This window comes from Schistocerca piceifrons, chromosome 5, assembly GCF_021461385.2.
Source record: "Schistocerca piceifrons isolate TAMUIC-IGC-003096 chromosome 5, iqSchPice1.1, whole genome shotgun sequence".
Taxonomy (NCBI): Eukaryota; Metazoa; Arthropoda; class Insecta; order Orthoptera; family Acrididae; genus Schistocerca; species Schistocerca piceifrons.
The window spans coordinates 222,064,528-222,091,085 of record NC_060142.1 but is presented as its reverse complement, the minus strand read 5'-3'; the positions used below and the strand labels follow the sequence as shown (position 1 = coordinate 222,091,085).

The window sequence follows — 26,558 nt, the reverse complement described above, 5'->3', positions numbered from 1 at the left end:
GTGAATCGCTACTGAGGAAATTTAGAGAACCAGAATTTGAAGTTGACTGCAGTACAATTTTACTGCCGTCAACTTACATTTCGCGGAAAGACCACAAAGATAAGATAAGAGAGATTAGGGCTCGTACAGAGACATATAGGCAGTCATTTTTCCCTCGTTCTGTTTGGGAGTGGAACAGGGAGAGAAGATGCTAGTTGAGGTACGAGGTACCCTCCACCACGCACCAAATGGAGGACTGCGGAGTATGTATGTAGATGTAGATGTAGGATAGTTAGATTGTCTACGATCGTGGTGTGCTTATCTACCATCACAATTCACTTGACACACTCTCAAAGCAGACAATCTGCTATCGTCCAGCCGGTATATGTGTCCTCACTACATCAGTTTTCAATTTTCAAATAGAACGCTCTGTATAATATTAATTTGTATTCAACGTAACTATTACTTTCAGGCCGCGGTATTTTCCTTACAATTCATCTTTTCCAGATTTTCGAGAATCCTACATCTAGTTAATTTAAGTTTCTCCTGCATACGCTGTTCCAGGCCGTACCACTGTTTGGTAGTGGTTTAGTTTTGTGTTACAGGACAAAGTTCCTTGTTATATTTGATTTTTGTGATTTGAAATTCCCTTTCCATTTTATTAACTCTATTTTCTACGACTATATTTTCTTTAGTGATGATTGTTATCCATTCTCATAGGTACTTAAAACCGTTTGTTTTACATACTGTGTTCTTATGGATTTTAAGATTTGGAGGGGCATCATTGATATTTAGCATTAAAACCTGCTTTTTTAAAATGATTTGTTATTTGGTACTATCCAGTGAGTCATTAATTAATGCCGTATCATCTGCAAAAGCTAGACAATCTATTGTCTTAGCTGAACACCCTTAGTATTGGATTTTCTCCATTCTCTCACTACTTCTCTAACGCGCTGTTAAAAAGCAGGGGCGATAAACCATCTCCTTATCTCACACCTGATCTTATTTCAAAAGGTTTTGGCAGTTCACTCACAAGTGTTTGTTAAAGTACCATAATTATTTATGTTGTTTTATTGTCGAGTCCGAATTCCTTTATAATGCCGAGGTAATTGGTTCAAATGGCTCTGAGCACTATGGGACTTAACTTCTTACGTCATCAGTCCCCTAGAACTTAGAACTACTTAAACCTAACAAACCTAAGGACATCACACACGTCCATGCCCGAGGCAGGATTCGAACCTACGACCGTAGCGGTCGCGCGGTTCCAATTGAGTCATTTCCCTTTTTAAAATCTACAGCGTTAATATTATAAGGAATTATGGAAATCTATACTTGTTTCTGAGCCAAAAGACTGAAAGGAAAAGAGTATGTTTCTTCTCCCCAGAAACATTTCGTTCCACCTACGTTTCTGAAGCAGAAACTTGATTGCGATTGTACAGCATTGGTTGCCAATTATTTACAGTAGATGTCATCGCACACTGGGAGACAAGAAAAGAATTGTGATGTTAGTGAGTCATCAGAACTGTGTAATGTATCTGGAGTCGAACCCGAGCACCTTCATGTCGTCAGCAGCTCTCTGCAGCTGAAGCCAAATAAACATGCTACGCAGACCGACTAAATTCATTTTAACCGTCAAACTGTTTTCCGGATAATACAAAATGCGCATAACACGCGGGACAAGTGAATGCAAGTAAAGGAATAGCAGAAAGACTTTGCGATGTCCAGGAAGACCGGCCGTTGATCAGTGACTGCTGCAAATACTGTGGTAGCTTGAAATGCCCTCTCTGTTTATTGATTGGATAGCCACTGAATTGCTATTTATTTATTTAATGGGATAATAATAATTATTAAAAGGTGGCAATTTTATTTAAGCACTGTTTTTACTCTTTCGATTGTTCCGAGTCAGCGATAGTGCAATGCTGCTCGCTTTGGAGAATACACATTTTATAAGAATTATTTGGTCCTGGAAACAATTTTGCGATCACGGTTGCGATTTAGACGGTATTCACGTAATTGTACTGATTAAAAGTTATCGTTTCCGAAAGACGCAGGTTCGATTAAAGCTGTGTGCTCTTTTGCGCGTATAATGAAAATATTCATAACACATCGCGTAACAAAAAGAAACATGCGAATCACAACCGTGATCAAACGAAGAAAATATATGATAACATAAATGTTCTTCGCTGTTATTCAGGACAGGCTCATATTAGACCTTGCAATTTTTAGTTATAGGAAATCACAAGACGTTACACTTTAGAGATATTTGTTTTGAATAACTTGTATTTATCTTCTCTCTCTCTCCTTTTTACAGCCTTTATACCTTCACATCGATTAAGAAACTTTTCCTTCTCTACCGACCAGTACGAGAACAAAATTCAGACTCAACCAAATGTCTTACATCGAATTATTACATGCTTAGCCCTTAACAATCATATATAGTTTCGTAGTACAAACAATGCTAATTTATTCCGTGCACTAGAAAGTCTTTGATACACTGAGCACAAAAATGAAAATAATAAAATTATAATTACATTTTTAATATCATGAATACTTCTTTAAATCATGAAAATTAGGTTTGACATCGTCGTAATATTAATTTTCATCGTTGTAGCACTACAAGCTGAACTTCAGTTATAACATAAATGTCGAAACAATAGGTGTACGTCGACGAGAAGGCCCTGATATGGTTTGGTAGAGTGTCGCTATAATCAGTTACAAAAGCGGAGCTACCTAACGGTGTATATTGATAGGGATTTAAAGTGTAACAACCTTATACACTAATTTTTGGAGAAAACTAAGGATTTATTGTATTAATTATATGGAAACGTAATTTTCTTCAAGGTGTAAATAGCTAACAAAACTCATATTACAGTGAACCTTCTAATTCGTTAATTTATTTGGAACTTTTGCCGAGGTGAATTAACGTCATTGGTTTGTTTGGTTAACTTGAAGGTGCCATGGAAACGGCCAATAAACTTCAGTGGGGGATCTGTTAGGAAGATGCTGTACACCATGGAATAAGCTACCCTTAAATATCAGAGATTGGACATTCAGACTCAAGTGTTACTTTCTTCCACATATATTGCGTGTTTACATGGCAAATTAAGGACCTTCGAGCTTTTTCACATAGATCTTCTACTCGCGTGTCACTCACAATTACAACAGCACAAGAAGAATATGGGACTGGTACATTATACACCCGCCGTAAGGCGTAATGCGGTAGTTTACTGAGCTGAGTGCAGCGCGGGGTAGCCGCGCGGTCTTTGGCGTCTTGTCGTGGCCCGGACGGCTCTCCCCCCCCCCCCCCACCCCCCATCTCCGTCGGAGGTTTGAGTCCTCCCTCGGGCATGGGTGGGAGTGTCGTCCTTATCGTAAGTTAGTTTAAGTTGGATTAAGTAGTGCGAAAGCTTAGGGACCGATGACCTCAGCAGTTTGGTCCCATAAGACCTTACCACAAATTTCCAGTTTGCTCAAAAATGTTCGAATGTGTGTGAAATCTTATGGGATTTAACTGCTAAAGTAATCAGTTCCTAAGTTTACATACTACTTAACCTAAATTATACTAAGGACAAGCCGGCCGGTGTGGCCGTGCGGTTCTAGGCGCTTCAGTCTGGAACCGAACGACCGCTACGGTCGCAGGTTCGAATCCTGCCTCGGGCATGGGTGGGTGTGCTGTGCTAAGGTTAGTTAGGTTTAAGTAGTTCTAGGTTCTAGGGGACTGATGACCTCAGATGTTAAGTTCCATAGTGCACAGAGCCATTTGAACCTAAATACAAACATACACACCCATGCCCGAGGGAGGACTTGAACCTCCGCCGGGACCAGCCGCACAGTCCATGACTGCAGCACCTGAGACCGCTCGGCTAATCCCGCGAGGTTCCAATTTGCTGAGCTCAGTGGTACACACACGTCAGTTCCTTTCTTAAGTCGGTAGCTGATACGCAGCAGCGTTTCAAATCAGAAACTCATGGAAATCTTGAGCCTCGATTAGCAACAGGTACAGAGTCACTAAGGAACCTATAGTCCCTGACAAAAATGCTCTCCGTCATAAACTCCGTTTCTTTTATCACAGTGTCATTATTTACATCACAGTGTCGTCATTTAGATTAAAACTAAACTAAACTCCGCCCGAACAGGCCATGAAGGCCCAACAGGACCGTCCGACCGCCGTGTCATCCTCAGCTTATATGTGTCACTGGATGTTGATATGAAGGGGCATGTGGTCAGCATACCGCTCTTCCGGCCGTATGTCAGTTTACGAGGCAGGAAACCGCTACTTTTGAATCAATTGGCTCCTTAGTTTGCCTCACAAGGACTGAGGACTGAGTACACCCCACTTGCTAACAGCGCTCGGCAGTGCGGACAGTTACCCACCCAACTGCTATCCCAGACCGACCTCGCTTAACTTCGGTGATCTGATGGGAACCGGTGTTACCACTGCGGCAAAGCCTTTAGTACGTTATTTAGATTGGTGAATATAAATGTTTTTGCTGTATTTTCGCATACTACCACCGGTCAGTGAGTGCTATTAACAATAATTCACCCTTTATTAGTAGGTACACACGTGTCCGCAAAATCGCAGTGTACAAAATAAGTCCAAGTTATAATGCAGTTAATTAATAGAGCCCAAGTGCAGTGCGGCTAAACCGTGGAACAAAGTTTTGTTTGTCATTGTGAACCGTCGTCACTCCGAAGCATACATCAGCTTACGTTAACCATTTGGTTAAGCACAATTTCTTTATGCAAATGCTAAGTTTTACGCAAGTATCGGAATGGTCTTTTCACGCGCTGTAGAATGGGAATGGTTGTTAACGAATAGAAATCCTATTCTACAGAAATTCTTTCACTAAACCAATTTCGGGCTGGTACAGAAACCACGAATAACAAGTCCAAATCGTAACGTGTGCTATTTGAATACATTAATTTTCAAATAATCCTTTTACTGAGATTTCTTAGCATAAAACTGCTACACAATAACAGCGTTGCATATGCAAAACCAACACACACATAAATTGCTTGGTCAAGAAACAATTCCAGAACCTGCTTCACAAGAGTACATGATCTTCTCAGAACTCATAGTCATCACACATGAAAATCCATAAAATATATTTGCTTAATAACATTAAAAGGTGATCTGTGCGTTTACGTGACTGGAATATATCATACCTGAAGGAGGTAAAATGCTATGTCGAGTAGAAAGACGTCTGTTGTTCCCTTCATGTACCCCCTTTCCCATAACGGTTCATTCTTGCCAAACTGAATCAATAGCACAACGCTGTCCTTAATGGTGCAGCATCTGTAATAGTCCCACTAAACAGTATCACCCGATGTAATTAACGAGCTGAATAATTTGTACCCTTACGCTGGCATGTCTAAGGACAGATTCGTTGCTAGATCCTGTCTAAGGGTGTGTGGTGGTGGCGCACACACATCTACGGAGATCGTTCGCATATTGATTGGTGATTCCATAGAGTACTTTGTGCACAACGATCATATACGTGAAATTAGAAAGGAGGTCAGCATTGGCCGTCATATATATCCAAGTCAACATATCCTAATTAAGCCTCAGAAATATTTATAAAGGGTTCACATATTGCAACGGGACGAATGAGATGTGTGTATCATCATCACGTCGTTAAATACGATAAAAAATTGTTAGTCTGCACCCTAAAATATTTTTATAACACGTAATGTGTTTCATGACATTTTGACCTGATATATCGTGACATGTATTAGTTTATATTTTTCCACTTTTAGACCTAACTGCCATTCGTCTCACCAATTATAAATGTAGCCTAAGTTATCTTCTATCCTCCTACAGTCACGCAACGACGAGACTTTCCCGTACATCACAGCATCATCAGCAACCAAACGCAGATTTGCTGCCCAGACCGCCAAATAATTTATGTACATATTGATGGTTTATTGACAGCATAATCGATTTTCAATCACATAGTGATCATCTTTAGTGCTATAATGTACAAATTAAACTCGTAGGCACTGGTGTCAAGTTATTTTCAGTAACCAAAGCTATGAAACGATCACAAATCGGTTTTCAATCACATAGTGATCATTTTCAGTGCTGGAAGTTAAAAATTTCACATAGTGATCAGTAAATAAGAAACAAAAGACCACAAATACACCTGAGTATAAACCAACTGTTGGAAAGAACATACCTGTAGTGTACAAATAAACTCATAGGCACTGGTGTCAAGTTATTATCAGTAACCACAGCTATGAAACGATCACAATAACTGAACCCGCTGTTTACATTCACCTATACAGCAGACCTCGGTGTGACAGGGTCTTGGAACGCCCTCTATGTGACGTGTGCCACGTGAAGGCTTAACAATAGTTTATTTGGCAAGAGATTACCACAAAATACCAAAGTACACTTGCAAATCATTAATTGAGTATTTAAAATTTAAAATTGTACATCTTGCCAACATATACTGGCGTGTTATTTTCAAACAACTTAGAAAACATGCAAGAAAAAAAATCAACAGGTAAAATTATATGGTGTCAGATTACACGACTAGTAAAGAAGAAAAATATACAAATAATATGACATCAAATATAACAGAATTTGTTACAGCACAGTAACTTATGTGAGGCGCTGGACCATAAACCCCTTAGTAAGATTCAGTCTATTTATTCGGACTTGCTACTTCAAAGCTAATTGCCGGTACATATAAGAAACAAGTACAAAGCAATCACTTGTTCTTGATTAGCACTGAAATCTCTCTAAGTAATTGAGATAAAGACTGACAGCCTCTGTTTAACACTATTCCAATGAAACTCTAAAAATCGTACTTGACCTGCAGTTCCTAAGTGTCCACCAGAGTCTATCACCGTCTTATCGTAGTTGAAGTCTTTATCAGCTGCATCGGCTGTTATGGGCCTACTCGGCCCTGCTGGCGTCTCGCTGCGGAATCTCCAAACTGACGGCACTGGCTCTGAATCTGCATCTGAATCTCAGCTTCTATTCCGCTGTCTGGCCTTTTATTTCGTTTCTCATGTACTTGGGTGCACACGAGTTAATTTGTTCCACACGACCCTTTCATTTCTAAGTGATCAGACTGCACAAGAATGCGTATGGTTCCACACGACACTCTCGTTTATAATTGGTCGGCTTGCGCAAGAATGCCTTCGGTTCCACACGACACTTTCGTTTCTAGCTGCACACAACTTAATTTGATTCCACATGAGTCTTTTCCGCACGTGACCAATACTCTCTCTTGCTGTATTATCGCCCTGGTGTTTGCATCTTCCATTGCACAAGTTTGATTCACGCTAATAGATAATATTCTTCTCGGGTGTGCAGCTGGATCATAACGTCTCCATGACACACATTTCCGCGGGCCAACTGGCCGCCATCTTCAGGTGAGAGTGCTGGTATACGATCTCGCCGGAACTGACTTCTCAGCGCAAGCGGCGGCCTCTATACAGGGTGTTACAAAAAGGTGCGGCCAAACTTTCAGGAAACATTCCTCACACACAAAGAACGAAAATATGTTATATGGACATGTGTCCGGAAACGCTTACTTTCAGTGTTAGAGCTCATTTTATTACTTCTCTTCAAATCACATTAATCATGGAATGGAAACACACAGCAACAGAACGTACCAGCGTGACTTCAAACACTTTGTTACAGGAAATGTTCAAAATATCCTCCGTTAGCGAGGATACATGCATCCACCCTCCGTCGCATGGAATCCCTGATGCGCTGATGCAGCCCTGGATAATGGCATATTGTATCACAGCCGTCCACAATACGAGCCCGAAGAGTCTCTACATTTGGTACCGGGGTTGCGTAGACAAGAGCTTTCAAATGCCCCCATAAATGAAAGTCAAGAGGGTTGAGGTCAGGAGAGCGTGGAGGCCATGGAATTGGTCCGCCTCTATCAATCCATCGGTCACCGAATCTGTTGTTGAGAAGCGTACGAACACGTCGACTGAAATGTGCAGGAGCTCCATCGTGCATGAACCACATGTTGTGTCGTACTTGTAAAGGCACATGTTCTAGCAGCACAGGTAGAGTATCACGTATGAAATCATGATAACGTGCTCCATTGAGCGTAGGTGGACGAAACTAAAATGAACTCTAACATGGAAATTAAACGTTTCCGGTCACACGTCCACATAACATCTTTTCTTTATTTGTGTGTGAGGAATGTTTCCTGAAAGTTTGGCCGTACCTTTTTGTAACACCCTGTATAGGCCGCATAAGGCCCACAACGCGTGCACGAGGTGCCGTAACTGCCCTCTAGTGCAAGTAAACATACCGCGCCGCCAGTGGTGGAAACAGGCGAAATCGAGATATCGCTATCAAAAATTAAAAATTTAAAAATTTTATTCGGACGATCGAAACACAGACCGTTTTTTTTTTTTTTTTTTAATGTCTGATAACACCGGGTTCCAAGACTTACTTAAAAGCTAACCCTTGTGTTTTTAAATTTTTAATTTTTGATAGCGATATCTCGATTTCGCTTGTTTCCACCACTGGCGGCGCGGTATGTTTACTTCGCTAGAGGGCAATTACGGCACCTTCTCGCGCACGCGTTGTGGGCCTTCTGCGGCCTATATAGGGGCCGCCGCTTGCGCTGAGTAGTCAGTTCCGGCGAGATCGTGTACCAGCGCTTTCACCTGAAGATGGCGGCCAGTTGGACCGCGGAAATATTGTCATGAAGACGTTATGATCCGGCTGCACATCCGAGAAGAATATTATCAATTATTACGCCGGGAAAGCCTTCGTAGGTGATTCATGCTGCTTCCTCTGGCAGAAAGTCAAACACTAAGTTATTTGATCAACAAGCCATACTTGGCAGCCTACGTCCTGGTGGAATATTTCTTAATGTCGGCTAGCTGTTTGCCTATGGAGCCTGGACTCTTAATTTGGTCACAAAAGCAAGAATAGAAATTGAAATTTTCTGCGGTCAGAACATTCCCCCTAGTAGCTAAACAGTTTTTATTTCGCCTCTGAAAAAAAAAAAATGTTATTCGAGGTGGTCAAGGTAAATGGAACACTTCCTCTTTAACTATCACTTATCACGATTTGCCGTATTTTGTACTCTGTCCCCCCCCCCCCCCTCCAACAGTTTTTTAGCTTCGCTTATGACCGCATTACACTTTTTTTTTTTTTTTTGTCATCAGTCTACTGACTGGTTTGATGCGTCCCGCCACGAATTCCTTTCCTGTGCTAACCTCTTCATCTCAGAGTAGCACTTGCAACCTACGTCCTCAAGTACACATTACTCATGGCGAAAGGCAGGCGTTCCCATTGGCACTGAGACGAACAGCGAGTGGAAGCGCCGTTAATGAGGCGCATGGCAATCAGGAATCGATGCGGAGGCGCCTGTTCCTAGATGGGCGGTCGTCAGCAGTTACTGTCGAACAGGGAGGCCACAAATCAGGTGCCGGCAGAGGCAGGCAGGGGCTCGTAAACTGGGAGTAATCACGGCTGCGGAGGAGTGGGGCCCGCAGCCGCCGTGCGCCAGCAGGTGAGAGCTACCAGCAGCCGTCCGTCAGAGCGCGGCGCCGCGCCGCGGAGACGTGTGCGCCGCCCAGCGCGCCAAGGAGACGGCGTGATGCACGGCCTCCGCATCTGGATGTTTGCCAAACGAGACAGGCGGCGAGCAGCTGTCCCCTCCACGGCTGATGAATGAGGCTGCAATTTGCACGCTGCTCCCTTACTGGACCACGATCCAGTTCAGCCCGAAGAGGACTGACTAACGGAAATCCAGTCCTAGTGGCGACACTGCACGGTCGACCTCACTTCCTCTATTTCAACTTCGTTCACTCTGTACAATTGTATTTGAACCACAATGATTATCATCAATGTATTTAAAAATCTGTAGTCATTCGCGAGCTCCAACTCATAGGCTTACTTAATAAAATTTACCTTCCGTCCCTCCATTGGTAGAAAAACTTCATAATTATAAACGCAAAGCACCAAAAAGTGTAGCTCCTCTACAGTATTATTTTATTTCGTTCCCTGTTTACAACGCAATCGTCTAGCTATAACTGACTATCGTCGCTAAAAAGGATACAGTACTGTTGAATAACTTCTAAAAATGTATGTCTCATATAGAGAGAGGTGCAGACACCCATAAATAATATCTTTGACAGTGAAAGGGAGAGGGTATCATGAGCAAAGTAATATAATTAAACAGTATAGACATGTATACATTGTATAACCACCTAAGCGCCATACAGCAATTTAAATTAAAGCAACAACCTTATTAAAGTGAAATTAATGCATGAATTTCTTTATTCAGATTTTGTCCTCGGTGTCTTGTCGGAGATTGTTAGTTTAAACGGTTTTATAAGCTGTTCTGTTACGCCTAATACTTTTCTCACGTTATCCTCCTATGCCTCATCTCTGCACGCACACACGCGCGCGCGCAGTCACACACACACACACACACACACACACACACACACACACACACACACATCTTAAAGTTTTTATTTTGTTTTTAATTACTTTACTAATGCTCTGTCGACGATGATATTTACTCTCATCCTGCACCTAACTCTCCATGTGTGTTAATTTTTTCAGTCTTGGCCACAAGTTCTTTAGTGATGATAGCCGATTACAGTCTGTCGATGCCCTCCTCTGCCAGAAACCAGTTAACTAAAAGAACTGATAACGTAGAATGTCCGCAGTTTTGTGGGTTTCATTAATAATTTAGCACTTTTGCTGCTGTTCTTCTTTAATTTTGTAAAGTTTGTTACAAATGTGTATTGTTACGAGTGAAGAATACCAGCTTCGACAAAAGATTTCTCCTGGCATCATGTACCAACGCAGGAAGATGAAAAAGTTCCCAAGAGTATACATATGGCAAACATCATACTAATGTGAAACCTGCACTCAGGAGAGAAAGGAAAATAAGCTTATAAATGCAAATACAGTAGAAAAAGGTCAAAAATAAAAAGCGATAATTATATGAAACGTAGTGATATTAAAAAGAAAAGGTTAATTTCTTCTCTGTGTGTTAACCTTAACAGAAATGGGGAGAATTTAGTTGGTATCTGCTACAAAATCTGAAACGAGTTGAACGACAAATACGCAAGTTAGGCAAAGATTAAATAATGTAACGTCGACTGTTGATACTAAAGTAAGTAGACATGTGAAGTTTATCCCAAGGTAGAAATACGTATTTTCTTTCATTTCCGTCGGTAAATAGCAGTTAATAAAGCAACTGTCGATTACTTCGTCATTCCTCTTACAAAAATGCCTCCGTTTTATAAAAGTTACTCCACGTATTTTATCTATCAAGGCTAAATGACACAGATAGGTACATTTTATATATCCTCTGCAGGTAACAGGTTGTTGGCAACAGTCTAAACTACAAATGAAACTGATTTCAAAGATATATCCTACTTGTGTACAATTGTTTGTAATTCAAAGAGTGTTAAATTTACCAGTAACCCTAGAGCAGAATATTTTAAAATACATTTATAACAAAAATATTCTGAAGTATTTTGATATTGGTTGCATCGTACGCATTTTCCAAATTCAGGCAGTAATTTGCATTCTCTTGTTCTACACATACTAAACGGTTTCTGCACTTTGTACATGTGTACTTGGCTGGATTTTTCTTTTGCTCTTCTCATACGTACTCTAGCAATTATTAGAAAGGAAATTAAAGCCTATTGCTCTGAGGTATTCTTGCAGTACTGCTCTCGTCTCTACAGCGAGATACGGATTCTTTCAGACATTCTCTTGATCATATCGTAAATTTTGACAACACTAAATTCGCTGCTTCAGTTCTTCAACCTTATCAACGGAAGTGCTGTAAGATTCTGTTTTGAGATGACCACAAGCAATTAGATGGGGACTTAATCAAAAAGCTTACATATCAAATAAGTTAGTATTTAATCGAAATTTTTTTTCTGATATCGTATACTTTCATGCACCTAAGTTTTCACTATTAATTATGATACATCCCGAATACATCTTCCTGGAGGGAAATTCGGTACAGCTTAACAACACGGTCATGGTGGAAATTCGAAAAACGCTTACAACATGATTAGAATGACAATAGTTACACTCGCGACAAAATTAGCTGCAGGATTACTACGGCTTCTTATGATAACTATCTCCCATAGGTTTCTTTCCTCGCCTGTTTATTTCCGTAATGCCCGACAGCATATTTGGATACAAAATTAGCTCATCTTATTAAAGTACCATCAACTCTTGACTCTGACAGAAATATTCGTACTGTGACCCCGTTTCTTTTGCTGCAGTGCCACCCCGCATCCACCACGTTTCGTCTGGTGGTAACATGGAGGTGAAGAAGGGCGCATCCGTGACGTTGGAATGCCGCGCGTCTGGGAACCCCGTGCCGACGATAACCTGGACGAGAAAGGTAAGCGCAGCAGCTGCCGACCACTGTAGAGGAAAGCACACAAACTTCTAAGTCCTTTAAAATTCTTATCCAGCAAATTAAAATAACGACAAAAAACATTTCAAGAAGACGCAAAGTCTTCCTTCCAGCATGTTGCTGATGATAAGCCATCATGAACAATGAAACCTTATGGACTGGCTCTAGTCCATGTTCTTCCTGCTTTAGGATATTTGAAAGCAGTTACCGGACTCCAACTGTAGGACAGTACGACGCAACGCAGATCTCAATATTTATGTAAATAAAAATAAATTTTTAATATAGCACATTTTAAATCAGACTAAAGAGTGTATTATTATTTAAAATTGCAGGTAACCGCATCCAGATTCGTGCGTTTTGAATGAAACGATCCATACTGGCTCCAAAATACAGGCTGTATAGAAAGGAATCATCCTATTTGGCCCGTCTATACTTCTGAAACTAACAAAAATGTAAAATGAATTTTGTTTTTTGATGAACTGGAAACCCAAAAAAATTTTTGTCGTACCTTTTCAAAGGTGTTCAATCTGCCCCCTTTGAGGCGCACGGCATAAATCAATGCGATATTCCCACACTGTAGCGAGCATGTCTTGAGTTCAGTTTCCACGCTTGCTGTTAATCGATGTCTCAGTTCATCCATTGTTGTTAGTAACGAAGGTACATGAACAGAGCCTTTTACAAACCCACACCAGAAATAATCGCATACAGTCAGGTCCGGTGAACTTGGACGCCAGTTATGTAAGGCCGAATCATTTGGACCGGTGCGACCGATCCATCGTTCAGTATTCATTCGATTTAAGGATTCCCGCAGTTTCCGATTCCAATGTGGCGATGCCCCATTCCGTTGGTAAATGAAGTCGTTCGAATCAGTCTCCAGCTGTGGGGAAAAGAAAGTTCTCAAGCATATGGAGATACGTGCTTTCTGTAACAGCGTTCTCGCAAAGAAAAGTGGACCATAAATCTTTTCCCGTGAAACTACGCAAAACATATTAAATTTTAGACAGTCTCACGTCGTACAACTTCATTTTGTTGCTTCGTACCCCATATTCTTACATTATGACGGTTCACCTTTCCATTTAAGTGAAATGTTTCCTCATCACTATATACTAAGCGTGGAAGAAAACGGTCATCCTCCATGTTGCCAAGAACGAAATTACATAACTCCACACGTTGTTGTTTGTCACCTTCACGAAGAGCTTGCAGTAGCTGAATTTTGTATTATTTCATGTGTAAACGTCGACCCAACACACAACAGACGGACATCGGGGGCATATTGAGCAGCCGAGCTGCATGGCGAACGGATTTATGCGGTCTCCTTGTCTGTGTGTCACACAGTCGGGGACGGCCCAGCAATTTGCCTTTACACAACCTGTTTCTGGGAATTGTTCATGCCATTGTCTAATTCTGTGTGCTGCAGGAGAATTCAGAGCATACCTAGTACGAAAGTCACACTGAACAGTTATTACTGACCCGCACTGCGCAAAACATAGAACATAATACACTTTCTGTTGTCCCGACTCCATTTTTACTAGAACTGAAGTGGGCGCACACTGTTGCTACCTATCGGGAACGATGTAAAGATTCGAAATTGGCTCTTTCCAACAGAACGTTGTTGACGCACATATATCAAATAACACAATAGTTATTTTTTTAAAATCGGATGATTCTTTTTGATACATTTTGTACTTTTATTAAAAGTCACGACCAGTTTCGCGTCAGTTGTAGACGCATCTTCAGGTGACAGATTCTTTCAGAGTAAAAACAGTCTTTGTCGCCAAGTAATAACTGTTTTTATTCATAAATAATTCTAAAAAAAATTGCTATAGAACTCTACCACAGTGGAATAGAAACATTTTTCGGTAGGCATCGTATTTAACAACTCATATCAGAATGGTAACTGCATTAGGACCACTCCCCATCATCCGCGTCCGTTTTGTGCACTACACAACGGTTAGTAATGCCTTGCCCCCCCCCCCCCCCACCACTCAACCATCTTCCTGCTCGTAGCACGGTTCTATGCCGTCCGTTTCATTTTAACCATGAAGTACCGAGCTACCGGTTTCAGCGCACTTTTGTTTTTATAACTGGGCATGAATGATGGCGAATGGCTCTAAAGTAGTTACCATTCCAATATGAGTCATTATCCATATTGACTGTCATCTAAGGACGCGTCTTCAATTGACGCGAAACCGGTCGTAGGTTTCAATAGACGTATTGTACAGCCAGTGCGGATCGCTTCATTCGAAATTTAAAAAGTATAAAATAATTTCTTCTGCCCCACACAGATTCCTAACCCCGCATATATCTGAAAACTTGTGATTGTAAACACAGTTGAAAATGCTTGGGACAAAAAACTTCCTTCCATCTATCGCATGTGCCCTACATTTTTCTTTGTAAATCTTACAAGTATTATCATAGTCGTTAAAAACTCACAACTAAAGATTCTCAGAACTATCTGTTTGGTGCTAGGAAAATTTATTTTATATTTTAGACAGATTTTAATAGTGTTGTATTAAACACTTATTTTTATTTAAATGATCATTTTCTGCTGTATGGTCTTGATTTATTGTTGCAAACTATTGTGACCAGAGTCTGACAAGGACATGTAATGGATCAGAGTATCATCAGAGAGTGCCCAGCCATCCAGGTGCCGTCAACAGCGGTTAGCCGAGTGTTAACTGGAGCACAACAGACAAGGGAAAACGGAGAGCAGACACGGCATGTCAGAATAACAAAGTTCAAACAATAGCCAGCCGGGGTGGCCGAGCTGTTCTAGGCGCTACAGTCTGGAACCGCGCGACCGCTACGGTCGCAAGTTCGAATCCTGCCTCGGGCATGGAGGTGTGTGATGTCCTTAGGTTAGTTAGGTTTAAGTAGTTCTAAGTTCTGGGGGACTGATGACCTCAGAAGTTAAGTCCCATGGTGCTCACAGCCATTTGAACCATTCAAACAATAAATCCAAGACAGAAAATCCAAGGCGTAACGAAATCTGAGGCCAAACCAATGGTATGTCACGAGAACAGCACGAGAGCACAGTGAATACGCAATTGAAGGCAGAGCCACAATGTATCTAATTTTATAGTCTGCACACAAGCACTAATTGGCTGGCAAGGTGGGCGTGACCCTGCAGCATATGAGATCACTATTGCTGCAGAAGCGGTACTAGTGCTTGCAAATACAACAGTGCCATGTAGCAGCCGTCATCGAGTTCCAGACATATCGCCTGAAACGCATTTTCATGCTACCTACACAGTATGTAACCTTTTGATCACCAGCCCCCAAATCCTATTAGATCAGATTCTCTGTCACCTGAGGATGCGTCTTCAATTGACGCGAAACCGTGTAGTGGTATCAAGATTTTGATTCATTACCACGCAGATGTGCTAACTGGGCGAAGTTGTATATTTGTATATACTGTTTTAAAGCATTCAGTAACGTGAAAGAGGAGGATAACATGGCGTACGTTAGGCTACATTTGGCAATTAGCTCCGTGCCATAGAGATACTGCAGAATGGATGCTTCCTGAGACAGAATGTGAGAGGAAGTTCATTACGGAGATTCTCTACCGACAACCGCCGTCTCTTGGCAGTGTTAGGGAGGTGACGTGTCGTTCAACTATCCCGAGTCGTCGCCGGATTCAACGTACCGCTGAGGTCACTTTGACTACAGAAATCCTTGTTGCAGTGTATAGATAAACTACCCGAACGTACCAGCGGAATTTCGTGCGTTTTCTACCATTATTTATTGTGCACTGAAATCAATTACAAATATATACTTTTTCATCAGGATGTCCTTTCGCATGACGTGTCATGAATTGGATGGTGTGTTGCTGCTATCGCCACTCATCTTGCACTTCTCATTATACTGTCCAACCCTACAAGCAGAATCGAACTGAAGCCCTTTGATCCACGGCACTTCCGTAACCTAACGTTTCGATTAATGTGGGCAATTATTCTTTCAGAGGACTCGATAATTCTGGGGACTGCCTTTTATTTATGAATTTTTTCTAGCCGTATGGGCACAGCCGATCCGGACAATGAATGATCAATGGACAATTAATTAATCTCAGGCGTAGGTTAACGGGAAGTAATACCGCGGTGTATATCTACAAACTATTATTTTAGCCCCGTTCACTGTATTCATTTCAGTTATTTCGATTTCTTCCTTACCTAAGCAGTTTTCCTGACTTTTCGTTGATGGATTTAGTAGCTGAAAATGATGTAGCCTACACAGTGGGAACAATTAGAGACCGAACGTCTTCAATATAAATACGGAAATATTGCTGTCCACAACGCGACGACTTGTCTGTCATATTTCGAAGACAGATCTCAAGGATCTGATCGACTTGTCTTCTTAAAGTCTCGGGAAAAACTGACTTACCCTTTGTTATGATCCAGAGGGTGAGATTAATTCTCGTAACAAATATCATGCTCCAAGAAGTAAGCCAATTCCCTCGTAATGCGAGTCATCGTTATGCGTGCCTTTTCAGAGGTTTGGCTCTTCACGAACTGAATTTCGTCCCATCTTTGCTGCATTTTTTAATTTAAAAGTCGTGACGCTCAAGCTTCACCTACGTCTGCGATTGTGTTATTGAACATGTTCTTAGATATTTATGAACAGACATTACTTTTAACTTGTCTCAGACGGGATGTCTTGCTTAGTAGACAAATCTATTTCTATTTTCGTATACTTCAACGAAATTTCATTATATCTTAAAGGCTCTATTACGACAAAACTGACAATGAGTGAGTTACGTGTCTAGCATCCAAAAGCTTTCCTTTCTATTAATATAATCATCACTGAGTGGTTTCAGCTGGACGTTGCATACACGAGGACACTCTTCTTCGCTGAACTGAGGCCGTGTTACACAGTATTACTGTGATACTACCTCATTTAGACCAACGAAACTATAAGATACTATTATACTGTAAAAAGAAACCCGAACATGGGTGATTCTTCCTCAGTTATATCCGTAACCAACTGTCCAACTTAGGCATAAATAACGAGAGATCTTGCTCAAAAGAATCTGCAGACACGGTCGCAGAAATGTTTTATCTTTTTCGAAATACAGTAAGGATAGAGCAGTGTGTCTCAACTATTAAAGTTATTGCTGTTTCCGTTTTGAAATGTTATAAATTTTGGCTAATAGATACTAACTATAAACTCGGTGCCTCGGGTATTACCCGTCGTCTGTAATGCTTCTAAATGTCAGGTTAAAATAGCCAGAGTTGCACCAGGCTCGTCAAAGAACTTCCAAAGATTCATTTACCACAGCCAGAAAGGGAAAACAAGAAAAGAACTGGTTATTTGCTTTGCGGTCGCCCACTGTTGATACTCCTCGTTTTGGGTCACGACACACTGATGTTTATGAAGCTTAACGAGGTGGTTTTGCGAGCAGTACAGCGTGGGTAAATTTGTTAAGGAAACCCTAATTATTTCCACGCCTGACGTGCTAGAGTGGCCCGTTATTAAGTTCAGTTCGAGCCTCAATAACTACGAATGAGGGAACCGAAATACTCTGGCCGCTAATTTTCTGGCGTGTTTTCACTTCTGCTGCTGCAGAAAAATTCAGCAGCCAGACGCCCTGTTACTTTCAGTTTGAAGCTCACAGTTTTACGGCAGATTGCAAGACTGTGATTGTCAATTTGCAGGCTACATTAGTTCTCTTTATCTGCTGTATACTGTTCAAACAACTACAAAGGGCATGCTGTTCAAAAATAAATAGTAAAAACTAATTGTAGCGTTTCTGTGTGCGAGGTGCCAGTAGTGCAATATTTATCACATTCTTTTAAAGGACAGAGTAGAATGAAGAATATTCACAGTGAAGACTATTGCTGAAACTTTCCTGAATGGGTTTCCGCAACATTTCTGTTCCGTTTTGTCCTCTGTCGAGAGAGCCACTCGGATAACCTTTCTCAAGAAGAATTTTTGGTTTGCGTTCAGTTTACTCTTCTATTCGTAGGGGATACGGATCCCACAATTCTTAGCTGTCTGCTGCCCAACTTTCATCCATACAATAAATCGCATCACCTACAGTTTAGCTAAGCGACCGTTTCTCTCCTTATCGCCAGACGATTTTATGGCGTTGTCTCACTAGAATTGTGCCTCATTTTCCGTGCACTCAGAGAATATTAAATTTCCAAAAAGTGAATCAGTCTTCATAAAGCGTCATTCAACTCAGCCAGCAATAGTCCCATGAGCGTTAAAACTTGTGTTATAAGGATTTTCACGAACAGGAATATTTCTTAAAACCAACTTTGTTAAGTACAGGCTCTGAAAAACGCTCCAAGGAATAAACTAAGAAACATATGAAGACGTTGTCACCAAATATTTGCAAGATGTACAGTCGAAATACTAAATTCGTTGCCAATGGAAAGAGAACACCTGTACTCGCAGCCAGAAGTATTCTTCAGTCTTACCTGCTGGCGATGGCTACAGTTGTTAACTGATAAGAAATAGAATTCATTCAGCTGTTTCTCTGGTACGTCACGTGTGTTACCGTCAAGAAGAGAAAAAATTTAATAACTGCCTATTTGAATCAATGAATACAGCCTGTAAGCTGTATTGAGTTAGTCAAGAGATAAAACATCTCAAATGCTTCGATTCTCTTCTGTTCCGGTTTTCCCACAGTCCATGTTTCACAACCATACAATACTGTGCTCCAAACGTAAATTCTCAGAAATTTCTTCCTCAATATAAGGCCTATGTTTAATACTAGTAGACCTGCCTTGGCCAGGAATGCCCTTGCTTTTGATGTCCTCCTTCCTCCGTCCGTAACTGGTTATTTTACTGCCAAAGTTTTAGAATCCCTTAACTTCATCTACTTCGTAACAATCAGTTCTTGTGTTAAGTTTCTGGTACTGCTCATTACTTTCGTCTTTCTTTGATTTACTCTCAGTCCATATTCTTTATGCATTAGAATGTTCATTCCATTTAGCTGATCATGTAATTCTTCTTCACTTTCACTCAGATAGCAATGTCATCAGCGAATCGTATCATTGATATGCTTTCACCTTAAATTTTAATTCCACTCCTGAACCTTTCTTTTATTTCCATCATTGCTTCTTCGATATACAGATTGAACTGTAGAGGCGAAAGATTACATCCCTGTCTTACATCCTTTTTAATCCGAGCACTTCTGTTTTGGTCTTATTATTTCCGCTAAATCACGCAGGGCTAACAGGTAATTAGGGTTGTGGAAAGGGCCAAGGGAGTTGTGGTCGGATTCACTTCACAATTGTAATTTATTATCATTTTGTTCACAAATACACTTTTGAAAGAATTAAATTTGCTTCGCGGCTGAAGGCCTCTAAACAGATGCAATTTTGAAAATACATGACACACAGTTAAATTTACGAATAAGATGCGGAGCGGCTGAAGGCCACCGGATTAAATCTCCAAAATTCCAAATATACTATGGTGATTACTGAAGGCAGAGGGCCACAATGTTTTAAGATGCTAAAAGGGCTGATGGCCCGCAAGGTGCACAGAAAGAAAAAAACGCAATAAGATGGCTGAAGCCCGCAAAGTTAAATTCTGAAAATTAAGGAAATACACTCCTGGAAATGGAAAAAAGAACACATTGACACCGGTGTGTCAGACCCACCATACTTGCTCCGGACACTGCGAGAGGGCTGTACAAGCAATCATCACACGCACGGCACAGCGGACACACCAGAAACCGTCGAATGGCGCTAGCGGCGCAGCATTTGTGCACCGCCGCCGTCAGTGTCAGTCAGTTTGCCGTGGCATACGGAGCTCCATCGCAGTCTTTAACACTGGTAGCATGCCGCGACAGCGTGGACGTGAACCGTATGTGCAGCTGACGGACTTTGAGCGAGGGCGTATAGTGGGCATGCGGGAGGCCGGGTGGACGTACCGCCGAATTGCTCAACACGTGGGGCGTGAGGTCTCCACAGTACATCGATGTTGTCGCCAGTGGTCGGCAGAAGGTGCACGTGCCCGTCGACCTGGGACCGGACCGCAGCGACGCACGGATGCACGCCAAGACCGTAGGATCCTACGCAGTGCCGTAGGGGACCGCACCGCCACTTCCCAGCAAATTAGGGACACTGTTGCTCCTGGGGTATCGGCGAGGACCATTCGCAACCGTCTCCATGAAGCTGGGCTACGGTCCCGCACACCGTTAGGCCGTCTTCCGCTCACGCCCCAACATCGTGCAGCCCGCCTCCAGTGGTGTCGCGACAGGCGTGAATGGAGGGATGAGAGTCGCTTCTGCCTTGGTGCCACTGATGGTCGTATGCGTGTTTGGCGCCGTGCAGGTGAGCGCCACAATCAGGACTGCATACGACCGAGGAACACAGGGCCAACACCCGGCATCATGGTGTGGAGAGCGATCTCCTACACTGGCCGTACACCACTGGTGATCGTCGAGGGGACACTGAATAGTGCACGGTACATCCAAACCGTCATCGAACCCATCGTTCTACCATTCCTAGACCGGCAAGGGAACTTGCTGTTCCAACAGGACAATGCACGTCCGCATGTATCCCGTGCCACCCAACGTGCTCTACAAGGTGTAAGTCAACTATCCTGGCCAGCAAGATCTCCGGATCTGTCCCCCATTGAGCATGTTTGGGACTGGATGAAGCGTCGTCTCACGCGGTCTGCACGTCCAGCACGAACGCTGGTCCAACTGAGGCGCCAGGTGGAAATGGCATGGCAAGCCGTTCCACAGGACTACATCCAGCATCTCTACGATCGTCTCCATGGGAGAATAGCAGCCTGCATTGCTGCGAAAGGTGGATATACACTGTACTAGTGCCTACATTGTGCATGCTCTGTTGCCTGTGTCTATGTGCCTGTGGTTCTGTCAGTGCGATCATGTGATGTATCTGACCCCAGGAATGTGTCAATAAAGTTCCCCTTCCTGGGACAATGAATTCACGGTGTTCTTATTTCAATTTCCAGGAGTGTATATATATTGCAAAAATCGGTAAAACAATACATTAACTTCACAAATTTCCTTTTGCAACACCAACGGCGGAAGGCCCACAATAGCTCGTAAAATCTTTCAGAGGAAATTACAATAATCTTTCAAGAGCAGAAGGCAATAATGTCTGGACGGGAAAGAGACTCTGAGAACCTGTTTCCAGGTCTGAAGGCCCTCAATTAACTTTGCTCAATTGAAAATATAAAATACAGTAAAGCCCCAAAAAAAAACTTTTAAAATAAATTACAAGAACATTAACACTGCCAAAGAATAATTAAGGGAACAGCACTCAGGAGCCTCCTAGGGATCTGTCTGCCCTCCTTCACTTAGGCGAGACAGGCGGTGAGGCCAACTACACTAGATTCGTCCGAACCTTACCAAGGGACAGTCAGGGACCGACCGACCAACACCTTGCTTGCCAGGACGGAGTATACGAGAATTCAAGGCCCCAAAATGTTACGAGTATCAATATCCCCAAACAAACGTGTATGTGGACTGAGCTGCCAAAAATACACACCGTGTTGGGCAGCAACAACCGGTGAGGAAAAGACAGTGCCTAAAAATTACGTTAGCGGCCAGGGCAGGTAACTAGAACACTAACGGCCACAAGGCAGAAAATTCCACTGGTTCACTTAACTACGAAATACGGTTAACTTCACCCAAAATGAAAACTGCCTGAATTTACGTTAGCGGCCAGGGCAGGTAACCATAACAGTAACAGCCACAAGGCAGAAAATTCCGCTGGTGCACTTACCTATGGATAAATTAATTTAATCAGTTCCATCTGACGGCGGCTATCTCGAACACTTCACTCGTTGTTACTCACAGGAAAACATCCACAACAGCAACGCCGGAACCAACAACGTAATGCTGAAAACCACTTAACCTTCACGTCCTGGGTCGGCGAACGACGATGCTCGTACCGATCGGACAGCTCCACACAGATTCCGACACTGCGCAGAGACCGCCAGCGGCACAGTCGAGTACTCGCACACGGAGATGTCCTCGGACCAACCGACCGACCAAAAATCCACCAAAGGTCAGGCCCGGCTTAAGTGATGCGTGGCGGCAACGGTCGGGCGGGCGATGTCCTCGCAGGGCTCACTGCTGCTGCAAGCCGACGACTGGCTGGCCCGGTCTGCGCTCCTGACGCGTTGCAATTCACGACCCCAATTGCCGCCGTGAACTCTCCTCCTCGCACGTTCCGACTCACTCCATGACAGATGACAACCGGGAAGTTATAGCAGCCGAGCAAAGATCCTATCAGAGGGGATATATTAATACGCGCTACGGTGACGGTCAGGCAAAACAACTCAGTAACGCCAGTAATTTAAATCAACGTGGTGAGATGGAAATATGCTAAAACAGGGTGTAAAATACCAAATCGTGGGATGGCGAGCCATGAACGGCTCATACATGTTGTACATTAACAGGTTCTCTCTATAGCTTAGCCCTATTTTTCTTAGAATTTCAAACATCTTCACTATTTTACACTGTCGAACGCTTTTTCCAGGTCGACAAATCCTATGAATGTGTCTTGATTTTTCTTTAGTCCTGCTTCCATTATCAGCCGCCACGTCAGAATCGCCTCTCTGGTACCGTGATCTTTCCTGAAGCCACCTAACAAAACCTCAATTTTCTTTTCCATTATCCTGTATATTATTCTTGTCAGAAACTTGGATGCGTAAGCCGTTAAGCTATGCGGTAATTCATGCACTTGTCAGCTCTTGCAATCTTCGGAATTGTGTGGAGATGTTTTTCCGAAAGTCAGAGGCTATACCTGCAGATTCATACATTCTACACACAAACGTGAATGACAGGTAGTCTATTGTTTTGTTATACAGGGTGTTACGGAAAGGTACGGCCAAACTTTCAGGAAACATTCCTCACACACAAATAAAGAAAATATGTTATGTGGACATGTGTCCGGAAACGCTTACTTTCAGTGTTAGAGCTCATTTTATTACTTCTCTTCAAATCACGTTAATTATGGATTGGAAACACACTGCAACAGAACGTACCAGCGTGACTTCAAACACTTTGTTACAAAATGGTTCAAATGGCTCTGAGCACTATGGGACTTAACTTCTGTGGTCATCAGTCCCCTAGAACTTAGAACTACTTAAACCTAACTAAGCTAAGGACATCACACACATCCATGCCCGAGGCAGGATTCGAACCTGCTGGTTCAATGGTTCAAATGGCTCTGAGCACTATGGGACTCAACTTCTGAGGTCATTAGTCCCCTAGAACTTAGAACTAGTTAAACCTAACTAACCTAAGGACATCACAAACACCCTTGCCCGAGGCAGGATTCGAACCTGCGACCGTAGCAGTCACGCGGTTCCGGACTGAGCGCCTTAACCGCGAGACCACCGCGGCCGGCACACTTTGTTACAGGAAATGTTCAAAATGTCCTCCGTTAGCGAGGATACATGCATCCACCCTCCGTCGCATGGAATCCCTGATGCGCTGATGCAGCCCTGGAGAATGGCGTATTGTATCACAGCCGTCCACAATACGAGCACGAAGAGTCTCTACATTTGGTACAGGGGTTGCGTAGACAAGAGCTTTCAAATGCCCCCATAAATGAAAGTCAAGAGGGTTGAGGTCAGGAGACCGTGGACCCATGGAATTGGTCCGCCTCTACCAATCCATCGGTCACCGAATCTGTAGTTGAGAAGCGTACAAACACTTCGACTGAAATGTGTAGGAACTCCATCGTGCATGAACCACATGTTGTGTCGTACTTGTAAAGGCACATGTTCTAGCAGCACAGGTAGAGTATCCCGTATGAAATCATGGCGGTGGATCGAGGAAGTACAGTACATACTGATGAATCTAAAATGAGCTCTAACATGGAAATTAAACCTTTCCGGACACATGTGCACATAACATCTTTTCTTTATTTGTGTGTGAGGAATGTTTCCTGAAAGTTTGGCCGTACTTTTTTGTAACACCCTGCAGAAGTATGTGATAACGAATTCAGACCAAATGATACACACATATGTCACAGTTAAGGGTGCCCTTCCTTCCCTCACCCCCCCCCACCCACCCCCCTCTCCTCTGGCAGCGACACAGGTGCCAATGATGTCTTGCGATTGACTGCCCCAAGCGACTTTCGCCTTTTGCCGCAGTTCGCCAATGCTTCTTGCGGGCGCTGGAGAGTGACTAACTGGCCCCTAGAGAGTGGCTAAGTTCACGCTTCGTCTAGTTATAGTGTGAGTGACCCTTATGTCCCGTAGCCTGTGGTTATCGTCTTTGACTTGTAACCAAAACGTCCTCGGTCCTGAGTCCGCAGGTTAGATTTCCAATAAGAATCATCAGCTGGGGCAGCCGAAGACCTCCGGCTTAAGAATTAACCCTTCATTCAGCCAACGTCCTTGTAAAAGAGGACAGCGGAGCGGCCAGTGTTTCCGAGCACACTCTTGGCCTAGGGGTGGGAAACTGTCCCTAAAGGCGGAAGAATCAACAATCATCAACGGCATGGGGGTACAGAAGGCAATGGATTGCACTGCATTAAAGACACATGATGCTGCACCCGTGATTCATAACCAAAACGTCTTCGGTCCCGGGTTCGAATACCGCCTCCGCTTAAATTTTGATTAATAATCAGCATTGGCGGCCGAAGCCTTCCGGCGTAAGAAGTCGTCCTCATTCTGCCAACGGCCTTGTCAAAGAGGGCGAAGGAGCGGACAGTGTTTCACGGAACTCTATTGTCCTAGTCGTGGGAAACTTCCCCTAAAGAAGGAAGAATCAGCAGTGATCCACGGCATGAACATGCAGAAGACAATGGAAACCACTGCATAAATTTCAAAAGATTCCGGAATAGCCCCCATTCGGATGTCTGGGAGGAGACTGCCAAGGGGAGGTTACCGTGAGAAAAAGATTGAATATTAAACGAAAGGATAACATTCTACGAGTCTGGGCGTCGAATGTCAAAAGCTTGAACTTCGTGGAGAAGCTATAACATCTGAAAAGGGAAGTGCTAAGGCTCATTCTAGTTATAGTGGGTTGTCAGTGAAGTGAAATGGAAAGATGTCAACGATTTCTCGTCAGATGAGTGTAGGGTAACTTCAAGAACAGCAGAAAATGGTATAAAAGGAGTAGGGTTCGTCGTGAATAGGAAGGTTGGGCAGAAAGTAAGTTACTGTAAACAGTGCAGTGATAGGATTGTCCTTATCAGAATCAGCATCAAACCAATACCGGCAACGATAGTTCAGGCATACATGCCGTCATCGCAAGCCGAAGGTGAAAAAGACATTATATGGGGAGATAGGACATAAATGGAGGTGAAAATCTAATTGTCATCAGGGACTGGAATACTGTTGTAGGGGAGGAAGTAGAAGAAAGGCTTATAGAGAATGTGGCCTTGGTACTAGGAATGTGAAAGATTAATTAAGATCTGCAATAAATTTCAGCTAATAATACCTCTGTTCAGGAATCACAGGTGATGAAGGTATCATTGGAAAACCATGCGATCTCCCAAGTGCTGGCCAGCTGCACACGACTGCCACTCCTGATATCTTGGAACGTATGGACATTCTCATTCGAGGTGATCGACAGACCACAGTCACACACCTCACTGCGCAAGTGGATCACTGTGCTGGTAGTGCCGACACACTCGTCTACCAGTTGGGTACTCAAAGGTGGCTTCCCACTGGGTTCCTCGCCGCCTAACAGAAGACCATAATGAGCAAGGACCATCTGTGCGGAGCTACTTTGGCATTACGAGACTAATAGTGGCAATTTCTTGTCGAACATTGCCGCAGGCGATGAAACGATCGTCAATCACTTCGGACCAGAAAGGAACGGCAATCCATGGAGTGGATTTCCACTGAGAAAACGGTTCAGAGCTGCACTCTCAACCGGTAAAGCCATGACGACGTTCCTGGGCCTCTCAAGCGCTGTTTGATGTCCTCGTTCGTGGTGCAACGATCAACTCTGAGGTCTATTGTGCTAGGTTCAAGAAAATGAAGAATCGATCTCAGCGTGTTCGTCGCCACAAAAATGCAAACGAACTTCTCCTTCTCCATGAGAACGCAAAGCGTCACTCAAGTCTGCACACCCGCTAGGAGCTCACAAAACAAGTGCAGTTCCTCCTCATCCACCCTACAGCGAGATTCCAGTGTGCCTCGCTCAAGAAGGATGAACTTCACGGGAAGGAGTATGTGGATGATGGGGAGGTCACTGTTGCAGCAAGACGTTTGATCCGACGTCGATTAGTTGAGTGATAA

The 26,558-nt window shown here is 43.0% G+C and overlaps 1 protein-coding gene across 1 annotated transcript in view; it reads left to right on the top strand.

Annotated features, from left to right (window-relative positions):
- Window positions 1-26,558, top strand: part of LOC124798345 (neurotrimin-like) — a 917,636-nt gene that overhangs the window by 307,131 nt on the left and 583,947 nt on the right. Inside the window, exon 3 of the mRNA XM_047261703.1 lies at window positions 12,232-12,353. Coding sequence (XP_047117659.1) covers window positions 12,270-12,353 — 84 coding nt within the window. The 5' untranslated portion in view covers window positions 12,232-12,269. The remainder of the gene's footprint in view (window positions 1-12,231; window positions 12,354-26,558) is intronic.